General features: G+C 36.5%; 1 protein-coding gene across 1 annotated transcript; it reads right to left on the bottom strand.

Moving 5' to 3' along the window:
* Positions 1-5,857: 5,857 nt before the first annotated feature.
* Positions 5,858-10,681, bottom strand: LOC149187969 (putative NAD(P)H dehydrogenase (quinone) FQR1-like 1). Its single transcript, XM_089411521.1, has 2 exons — positions 10,390-10,681; positions 5,858-6,327 (listed from the first exon to the last, which is right to left on the bottom strand). Exons 1-2 carry the CDS (start codon positions 10,614-10,616, stop codon positions 6,096-6,098), a joined length of 459 nt encoding a protein of 152 aa, XP_089267647.1. The 5' UTR covers positions 10,617-10,681; the 3' UTR covers positions 5,858-6,095.
* Between the last annotated feature and the right edge of the window lie 236 nt (positions 10,682-10,917).

The following is a 10,917-nucleotide window of genomic DNA, read 5'->3' as shown; positions in this document are numbered from 1 at the left end:
GTTGCAGGGTCTAAGCGGTGTTGTTAGGGAAGACCTCTTCCTCTCGAACTCCCTGTACTGGTTCAAATATATATGGAACGATTCTAAGTAGTCTTTGAAGCCGAGGGTATTCATTTCCTCTTCTCTCCTTTTCTTCATCAATCGTGGGCACCTCTTGACATCCATCGCCAAGAGACCCTACTGCCTAGGAGGCTTTATGTTCTCCTTTGACAAGTGACGACGATTCTACCTATGAATTTGCCCATGGGATATGCGTTATGAAAGCCACACCCACTATTATGCATATTCGCTCCTCCTTCACACAGGTCGTGGATTTCAGACTCCTCCAAGTAGCTTTACACACAATTGGACAACCGCAGGCTCCACGTAGTGGTTGATTTGACACACACTTCACAAGCCCAACGCTTCTTTCCTCTACTTGGGCTCCACTGGTTACTTAGCCTATCGTCGATGCATCTTAACACAACCATTAATAATAATAAAAGATGCAAAAATTAACACAGTTTTTGCTTACCGGGAATTCCATTAGCCCTTGGGCAAAACCCTGGCCAACCCAGCCAAGTGAGGCTTCACTGCTTAACTCCCTAGCCACATTACAATGAAGTCTTCCCCACTATTTAAAGACTCCATTACATGCAATCCCATGGGTAGAAAATCATGGGTACACAATACCATGTGCCCACAACCACCATTGTTTGACTTGGTCAACTTTGACTCTCCCCAAGTCAAGTTTACCTAACACCATCAAAGGTCATGAAGTATAGGTGCTTTTTTGGATTACATACATCAATTTGAGGTTTTGGGGCACGTTTTAAATGACAATGTGGAAAAAAATGGACATGAAACTGAAAAACTCTACAACTTTGTATTCCACAAATGGATGGGTAGGAAAAAAATGGTGAATACAACTACAGATTGGAAGTATCTAAAAACTTGGGATGAGTAGTTGGCATATATAAAACATGCTTATAATAGAGCAGTTAATTCTAACACCAAAAATTCTCCTTTCAAAGCAAGCTTCAATTATTTTCCACTAACCTTTTGGTGTTTATGGGTAGCAAGGGAAAAGGTTTCAGAGATGCAAGAGGCGAGAAGAGAACATAGGTCCAATAAAAAACTCAGGTAGATTCATCAACAAGCATAGGGAAATTTGGAATGAAATTAAACAAAGCATAAGCTTCTTTATGACTAAACATTAGATAGATCATAAGTTCCGGGTTGGAGACCAATATCTCAACAAGGAAAGATTACAGGGAGCAACTAAGAAGATGAAGCCACCTAGGCATGGACCTTTTGACGTTGTTGAACAAGTTAGCAACAATGTGTTTCGAAAGAGTCTACAACCTATGCAGATGTTTCCAATAGTTAATGTGGAAAACTTGCACCTCTTTGAATGTGAATGTTTCCAATAGTGAATGTGGAAAACTTGCACCTCTTTGAACCAATCTATGTTGGGCGAGGAGGAAGGGAAAGAACTTCCACCATAGAGGATTTCACATTGAATTCTTTTGAGGAGTTGTAGGAAGATTCAATCTTGCAAGTGAAGGTTGAAATTACATGCAGGGGCAACAGGCAATCTAGCAAATAGGGTTCAAACGACATTGTTGATGAAAAAAATGATGAGGACATGGTCAATTATTTGTTCCCTCTCCTTTAGGGACCACCAATGTCCCAATTAGGGAGGTGTAATCCAAAATGGATCATGGACAGACAAGGCACCTAAGTGTTTTACTCAATTAAACTAGTGATTACATTTGGTAGGCACAAAAGATTACATGGGCTAAAGAGGTACCATCTATGACGACGAATGGGCGCACAACATTTTATTTGGGTGAAATCCCATAAATGCACTTGAAGGCACTCGTAGCCCATGGAATAGCGGGCATTTGTGCATCTTTAATTGAAGGTAAACCATATTATTATGATGGAATGAACTCCCAGTGATTTAGGTGAAGGGTATCATGGTGATTAGGAGAGAATTATCACACCTGTGGAGATAAGGGATAATGGTATCTCTTGGAATGAAGGCAAGTTACATCACATTGACCAATGGGAACTCATAGTATTTTGGTTAATTATGGTCAAACAAATTCAAATGAGGGCAATCACCACTCTCTCCACAAGGATCACACCCATTCTAGTGAAGGATCACTTGCACCTTTATAAGTGAAGGGATTGGCCATGCATCTTTCATTTAGTAACTCACATCATTCTCAACAAGTGTGATCACGCCGATGCAATGAAAAGCTTCGCATTGTTGTGAAGGAATGACCGCCATCATGGAAGAGAATGCAATTTCCTTAGTTTAGATAGAGCCCATAAGATTTGCCTCATTTGAAAATGAGGTATGCAACCACACATGCAAAACAAAAATCAGTGCACCAATATTTATATGGGTAAAAACCTTAAAGAGGGAACCAATCTATAGCCCCAACCCACACGGCAACTTGAATCAATATATTAATGCAAAAAGAAAATAAGATTCCATGAACATCTCTCAACAATCAATCATTGGGAAATGACCCTCCATATAAATTTCCCTTCATTAGACCAAAAAAAATCCTAGGTTATCAGTGTAATGGTTGTTGATTCCACGAGGAAGGATCACATTTATAACTAGTTTTTGTAATTAAAATTTATATTTAAACATATCACAATTAGTTTAGTATTGTTGGTGTGTTGGATTTTTATATTTATACCACTTTGATGTTCAAACTCCATCACTGATGTATAGCCCATGCCAACTAACATGGCCATGCAACTAACTAAAATGAATAAAAGATCCACAAAAAATCTTATAACAAACTACAAGGATGCAAAGACAAACTAAGATTCCACACCGTTCTAATTGAAACCAAAGCCCCAACCTATGATTCTAATAAGTACTTCAAACATTGCAAAGCAAACATTACGCAAGTATACACCTAACTTGCAAAATGGTCTCTTAAGACAAAATACCTGGCATCTTCTTGATTATCAATTATCAACATCTTAATTTTTGGTTGTTGGTACAAGATTAAGAATTCTTAATGATTGATGCATCTTTTGTTTAATTCAGTGTTGCGGGGGAGCGCGCCCACACCACCCCCCCCTCCCCGATCCTGCTCCCAATCCGCGCTCTGGGCGGGAGCGACTTGGGAACGGGTTAGGAGCGCACTCCCTAAAAATGTTTTCACTCCCTCCCTTTTCAGAAGCATTTTCGGGAGCGTTTTGCCTCTCTTGCAAATTTATTTTTTGGTAGTAATGTTCGAAATGCAATTTTTTTTTAAAGAAACAAATAATTTTTGAGTGGGGCAGCTTAATGATCAAGTCTATGTCCCTAGTATTGATATGTTATTCATGGTAATGTTAAATTCTTAAAGTAAAAGTGACATTCTCTTTAATCTTCATTTTCATCCTTTCACTTAAATTTTTAACATTACCATGAAATGACTCAGGATGTTTGAGAGTGGTTCCGGCCTCATTGGATTTCATATGGAGGAAGTAGAATTTTAGATTTCATTCAAAATCCAGCAGACTTATCAGTTTTTCAAGATTTCAAGATTTGGGGATTGCAATGTTTCCATTGAATTTTGTCATGTATTAGAGTATGAAACTCGTATTTAATCAAGAGCACCAATCCCTCTATGTACCTTGATGTTAGTAACATTGGTTGTTGAACTCCTCTATCATGACCCTCTTAAAAATGTACGCATCACTCAGAGAAAATCTTGACTTGACATGCTATGCTTTTTCTATCTTATGTTAATGCTTAGAGGGTGATATTAATGACAAAGATCCCTATATAGATACAGAGGTAATGACAACGATACCTCTGGATATTAAAGCTTAGAGGGTGATATTAATGACAAAGATCCTGATTTTCTAACAAGACTAAAAAATTAGACATTTCTCATGGTGGAAAGAGGCCCAAGCATAAGAAATAGATAATAGATTTACTTCTCTTTTCTAGTTTCTAGTAGTTTTTATAACTATTGACTCTTTCATATTTATGATGATATTTTTTAAACAATATATGACAATTTAAGTTGAAGTTGGCAATTATAACTCATTAGTAATGAATTATGAATATGATGCTTCATGAAAGTTGAAAGTTGTTTCATTTCATTTCATTTCATGTTAGATATTATTTGTTGTAATGGTTACACTTAGCTTACAAGTACAACTTGGTGATCAATGATGATAAATGTTATATATTGAATTTTGAAAGCTTGAAACTTTAAGATTGATGAATCATGAGACTCAATATGTTGTATGTTACTATGTTACTAACTTGTGGACGTGGTTGATGAAGATTATAACTTCTAAATGATTGTTGTTATATGGTTCAATCTATGTTTTTTTATGTTTTTTATATCTAATTCATTATTCTACATGTTTTTGTTGACATATATGTATCAAAATATAAAAAATATATATATATTATATAAAAAACGCTCTAGGATTCGCTCCCAAACTGGGAGCTTCTGAAAATGTTGCTCCCGCTCCCGTTTTCGTTCCCGCTCCCGCTCCCAAGTAACACTGGTTTAATTATTGTTGTTCTTTGATTATCCAAGAGAAGATGCTATTTACTAGATAGTTTATCCAAGAGAAGATCCTATTTACTAGATAGTTAAGTAAAGATTCAAACTCAACACCATCAGTTCTAGTGAATGCATACTATCCCATCTGGCTAAAACACATCAATATGTCATGGAATGAGGGCAAAATCAATGAACTACTAAACCCAACATCTTGATGACATAGATCTAGCATTACTGGCAAAAAATGACTTAAATAGATCACAATCTATATGAAAAATTGTTAATCATTGATACATCTCTTGTTTAATTATTGATATTATTGATGGTGTTTAGCTGCCTAAGTTTCATTGTTCACAATGAAAATTCAATTTCCCACTAATAATTCTTGTGAATGCATAGTATCCTGCCCAATTAATAGATGTCGATGTGTCATGATAAGAGGCAAAATCAATGAACTACTAAACCCAACACCAATAAACCACTAACTGCAGCATTATGTCATATCTAGCATTACTGGCACCTTCTTTCCCTAGGAGACAATTCACATGAAAACTGGGCTTGAGAAACAAGCTGCATTGAACAATTAGTCTATGAAAAACTAAAACAAAAACTATATGGAGCTAAAATATTTGAATGAAATATGGTTGCTCACTGCAAGAAATGCATTTGCAGAACTTACATGAAAGAATTATCAACAGAAAAGTTATCAGAGTTGTAATGGAAGGAAAATTTTGGGATATTGTGATCACACGATTGGATGCAAAAGATTCAAGCACATTAACGCAACTTTCAAGAACATCATCATACATTTAACATATAAGCTTCAGAGTTCCAGCGTAAGAAACCCAAGGTAGAAATGGGCCATCTGGTAGCAAAAAACCTAGATGAATGGAAACGAATGTTCTGTTACAGAAATAGGAAACCATAAGAGGCAATAGCAAGTCATATTTAATTGCCTATCCAACATAGCAATATCCAAGTGAGTGCACTGGGAAACTCCTCTAAATATAGAATCAATCAATGTTCAGCCTACAAAACGTAATAAACTTATGGTCACTTTGAAAACTTGTGAGGAATTTTGAGCCTTACTACAGAAATTTCAATATTTTTTGCACAATAATACACTGGAGATGCATAATTAAAAATCCCAAAAAAATACCTCCAATTTTTTTTTTTTAAATTTTGGTCACTGACAGGCTTGGTAGTATACACTATTTGGCCAACATTATCGGCCAAATAGTCTCAAGCATATCTCAAACTATCATTTACTTCAAAAAGTGGGAAAGTTCATTCTACTTTATCACGATCATGACATGAAGCCAAGCAAGAAAAAATTTGACAAAATCTCGCATGATAAAAACATGAGATATAATGTACATCAAAATAATTTTGCCATTGGCAGTCAATACTACGTTGATGATGCATGGAAGTCATAATAAAGCAGATTATTTCCATTCCAGTAGGAATTTAGGATAGAAAGTTTGCTTCTACAGACACAAATCCCGATTTTAAGGCACCAGACTAAAAAATTGATTGTGGCAATAAGCAGGAGGTATAAAAATAGGTTGCTAATCAAGCACTTCCTTTCAATTTTTTTGCAATACCAGAAATATATTTTCCCTGATGGAAAGCCTGATCCAACTCTAGCTTAGTTGGCTGACGTGTACCATCACCAGCAAATGTTCCTGCACCATATGGGCTCCCTCCCTTGACTTGTTCCATCTCAAACATTCCAGGTCCAAAAGTGTAGCCAATTGGTACATAGATCAGTCCATGGTGAACCAATTGGGTTATGGCTGTTAATCTGCACAGGGGGCAGATATGTTAAATTATCAACGTGTTGACACATTTGCTGAATTTTCAATTGAACTATTAAAGTTTAAAACACAGCAAATAGGAACTTCACAGGTCATCTGGTAACACCCTTTATATAACAGCACAAATCTCCTCATGAGCTATTACATCATTATATGCCGGCGGTCTCCAATGACAAATAAAATCGAAATTAATAAAGAAATAATAATTGACAATTGATATGAAATTCTTAAATAAACTAATTGGATTAGAGATACATGGAAAATGTAACCATTCTAGTTTCCATAAACAGAAAAATAACAAACACTAAACCAAAAAGGCAGGGCAATTCATACCACAATTTCGAACATTAACTGAAATAAATATCAATAAACTTGTATTCATAGAGTTTACAAACTCCAGGAATGTTCATATTGATTTCGCACCCCACTCACAATCGAGGGTTCTGAAAATTTTATTTACACAGGGCCTCAGGAAAATCCATTTGTGGAAGAATTCAGAAGGGATGTTTAAGGATATGTCAAAGAGTTGTATTGCATTATAGATGAGGGACTCATACCCTTGGGATAGGGGCCATATCCCCTACATTTCGTGCATCCCAAGGACGTGGGACAGGAAATATCCCCTACCATCCCTTGGAAGAGGGGGTCATTATGGAATATCCCAGAGACATCCTTATCTACACACCTTCTATTATGTCTTTCTACTGTTGGGGAATTAACTTTCGACCTATCATGTAATTGTTTTTTCATATAGCCATTTACATCCACCCACAATTTAAAAGGGGATTGGAAACCAAGCTGATCGTTTTGTATGCAGTTACTAGTCATTGAGAGCAATTTATGGTTCCCCCAGTCCAACAATGTATCTCACTCTTTATCCCACAAATCCCCACAAGTTTGAAATCCTCTTCCAGAGAATATTTTATCCATAGAATTTGTAATGAACTCAAATTACCCTCTAAGTGAATGAGGATTTAATGGTAGATCATATGATATAGCAAGTGAATGCAAGTTTGATCAACTTTATTCCTAAGGAGAAAAGGAGATATTCTGGGAGGTTGGAGAACAATAGATTGATCACTAGATTAAAGATGATAACTAAAGCCATTGCTAATCAAAATAGATATTTTGGCCACAAGAATTATCCACCATGAGAAAACCAATTTTATTAAAAATCAATTCATCCTAAATAATTATACTACAACCTGGGAAATCCTTAAAGAGGGAAGGGAAACCAATCAAAAGATATCATACCCGAAAGTTGAATTTCATATATACTTTGATAAGTTGATTGAAATTTCATCCTTGATATGCTCTCTTGGTTGTGTTTAGGATCCTCTTTAATCAACTAGATCACACTCCTTTTCAAAATTCTCTACCACAATTTGTGTTGATGGTCAACTGTTAAAGGGTGTTACAGCAATCTTTTAGGCAAGGACGCCCACTAGCCTCTTTTTTATATGGTATTGCAGCAGATTTGTTAGGATATCTCCTTGAAACTGCTCCAATGAAAGGTGGGGTTCAAGGAAATTCCTCTTCCAGATGCCAAATCTTTATTCAATGTTCATTTTACTAATGATTCTGCTCTGCTCAGGGAAAAATGCAATGCCTTGAAATTTATGCTCAAGCAGCAATAGCAGCAGTCTTGGGCAAGAAGATTTTCCAGAGTGAATTGTCAAACAGTGGAAGATTATTCATCCAGGTCAGAGCATAATCTCCTTGGGTATTCCTTTTTCCATTTGTGTCTCCAAAGACTTGTGGAAATTGTGTTTTCAACAAATATGAAAGCAAGAATATTCTTTGTTTTTAGAAGTGTCTCTGACACCCCCATAGTCCATAGATCACTGATTGTAAGTCATATAGTCCCATTGACCTTCTTCCTTGGTCATTTGTGTACATCAACAAATTAACCAATCTTTTTTGTGGGTTATGAATCTTGACCTAGGGGAGATGCTGTAGACTGCTGAAATGAAAGGGTCTTATGAAATATACCCTCAACAGGTTGAATCAATATTGTAGATAGAATTTTGGCAGCAAGACATGTTTTATTCTACCTACCACCTTCCTTCATACAGAAAGTTGGAAATCATTTTAAAGGTTCACAAGGGAGAAACTCAGAGAGAAGCAAGGTATTCAAGTTTCAACTAGTCTCAAGGGACAACTGGAACATTGCCAAGTGAAGCCACCAAGCTAGGCTTGATTGACATACGAACACAGGGAATTGCTGGAAACTTGACACTGGGCAGCCAAATGGTTTGTCTGAGCATTGAGCAATGAATGGCAGGCTCATTGGCATATTATCACATATCACAAGTTTAAAATGCTACTCATGTAGGTGATTAAAATGTCTGTCTGGGATCCAGGATATTGTTGGAGCAGTTGCAAATTTCCAGATCAGAAATTCTCATGCAGATTTGGTAGGGCCTTGGCAATTAGCATCCAAGGAACTTCATTCAGACTTGAGCAGCCTTGGAAATGGATGGTAACTAGTGCAAGGATCCATTTGGTCCTTCCTTTTGATTCTTGAAGAAGGGACAACTTGATTTAATTCCCCGCTTTTGCAGAAAAGAGACTTCCAAAGAAGGGCTTCCACATCTGGGGGGATTATGGCACAACAATAGAGATAATCAGTTGCTTGAAGGTTTATCAATCATTCAAAAAGGCTTTACACTACTAATAGGTGCACCTGGACAGGCTCCTAATTCTAGCTTACAAAAGATTGACTTTGATGGTTAGGGACCAATTTTGAAGGATTGGAAATGGTAATATAGGAATCCATTTATGGACTAGAATTAAAGAGTTATCTTCAGAGCTCATGACACATCATCTCTTTGCAGAATATCTTGACAAAAAGTGAGCCATCCTATACAATGAAATTAAGTGGCTTAAGAGTTGTCAAAATATCTAGAATTGCCACTTTTCATTTAAGATCAAGGAGCTTGGATGGTTGCTGCTCGATAACAGCTTAGCAGTTAAAGATAAGCTTCATCACTGCCTAACAGATGGCTGTTGCATGATTTTCACAAGATAAACGCAATAAGTAGATTGGGGCATGCCATTGGAATGCCATCACATTAAACTGATGGGTTAAAAATTACTATTTTACAATGCCATCTTTAAGGTGAACCCAAAAAGCTGCATGTTTTGTAAGAAACACAATCAGTAAAGAAGCCACAATAAACTGATATATCACAGACAGTGAAGATGTGAACGGGTAATTTCATTGCATTTTAACATGGTAAAGAGAAGAGGATTGGGAAAGGAACTATATGATCTGTTATTTGATGTATATTATCAGTCAAACTGCAAAGTACTTATAACAGGAATGCATTAGCAGATGGATCCTGACGGATGTAGTGTCATCCTTGCTAGTAATCCCTCTAAAAATTGCATCTAATTACGTGTACTTGAGAATCTGAATTTAGGAAGTCCATGAACATCATTTTTCATTTTTCAACTTGGCCTCTAAAAAGCTAGGGTGGTAGAAGATAATAAAACGTTTCAGCTTCTGAAAATGACATATATCCTAAGTGGGCAAGCAATCCAGAGAATAATCATCCTGTTTGAAGGTCTACCTAGTATTCCAAATGAAACCAATATTATAAAATAAATCAAGCTTCAAAGTAAAATGGCTGAGCAAGGCATGAATTCAGTTCTTTCCGAAAATAATAAGATTTGAGACTGATTACATCAAAAATCCTGTTTCTTTGCTGCACATACTTGATAGGTATGACCACAAAAGTCCTTGCAGTGTGAAATGGACTTAAGAAAGCTTAGCATGTTCTAACTTTGAGTATAGTATACACTGTACAGGAATTAAATCCTTCCAATTATAATTTTTTTTATATATTCTATTTTTCAGGTACATTAAAATGTCTCCCGTGGTTATGTATCACTTCATGAAAATAAAATTATGACAGTATTTTAAGGGAAGATAACCTCCTCTGCTATTGATAAAAGGGAGCGATTTAGAAATAATGATCAGAAGATTCAGAAACAATTACAACGTTTGCACTCTTTTATTTGATTTTTGGGTCTCGGGATCTTACGGAGTAGTTTCTTGGCCACCACCCTGAGATCCTGTGCTATAAAAGATGCCTGCTGGTTTGCCTGCCAATTGCTGAGTTCGCCATAACCCTCCTGTTGCATCCAAGAAAGCCTTAAATTGGGCTGCCATCATGCCATATCTTGTGGGAAAGCCCAGTATGAGGGCATCTGCATCAGCAAGTTGTTGCGGCTCTATGATGGGCACTTCAGACCTTGGTGGTGTATTCATTTTAATCAATACCTCCTCAGGAAGTGTTTCCGGAACCTGCAGGGACCAAGCTTCTTCTGCTTAGTAAAATTATAAGAATAAATACAAGGGTAGTAATTGTTAGCCTTCTGGACAGCAGGAAACAAGAATGAGATGGAAACAAAAGAACTTGGAAAGTGCAAAGCCTGATGGTTTGTCACATAATGTCCCACATTTACAAGTAAGAGAGGCGAAATTATGTGAGGTAAGTAAAATAGATATATTGACTATACAATGGATGATAATACAATGTCTAGACTCTAGAATTAGGCTTATATATTCA

The sequence above is a fragment of the Pinus tabuliformis genome, chromosome 3_1 (assembly GCF_031772625.1).
Source record: "Pinus tabuliformis cultivar Carrire ecotype Pingquan chromosome 3_1, CPIR1, whole genome shotgun sequence".
NCBI lineage: Eukaryota > Viridiplantae > Streptophyta > Pinopsida > Pinales > Pinaceae > Pinus > Pinus tabuliformis.
The sequence above is the reverse complement of the archived record's forward strand: the minus strand, read 5'-3'. Positions and strand labels throughout refer to the sequence as shown.

What these genes read in the sequence shown, in the direction of transcription:
- LOC149187969 (XM_089411521.1), bottom strand. Translation starts at nt 10,616, where the DNA reads ATGAATACACCACCAAGGTCTGAAGTGCCCATCATAGAGCCGCAACAA. An exon ending in GGTGGCCAAGAAACTACTCC is followed by an intron (nt 6,328 to 10,389) that starts GTAAGATCCCGA and finishes CCCCCTGTGCAG; the next exon opens with ATTAACAGCCATAACCCAAT.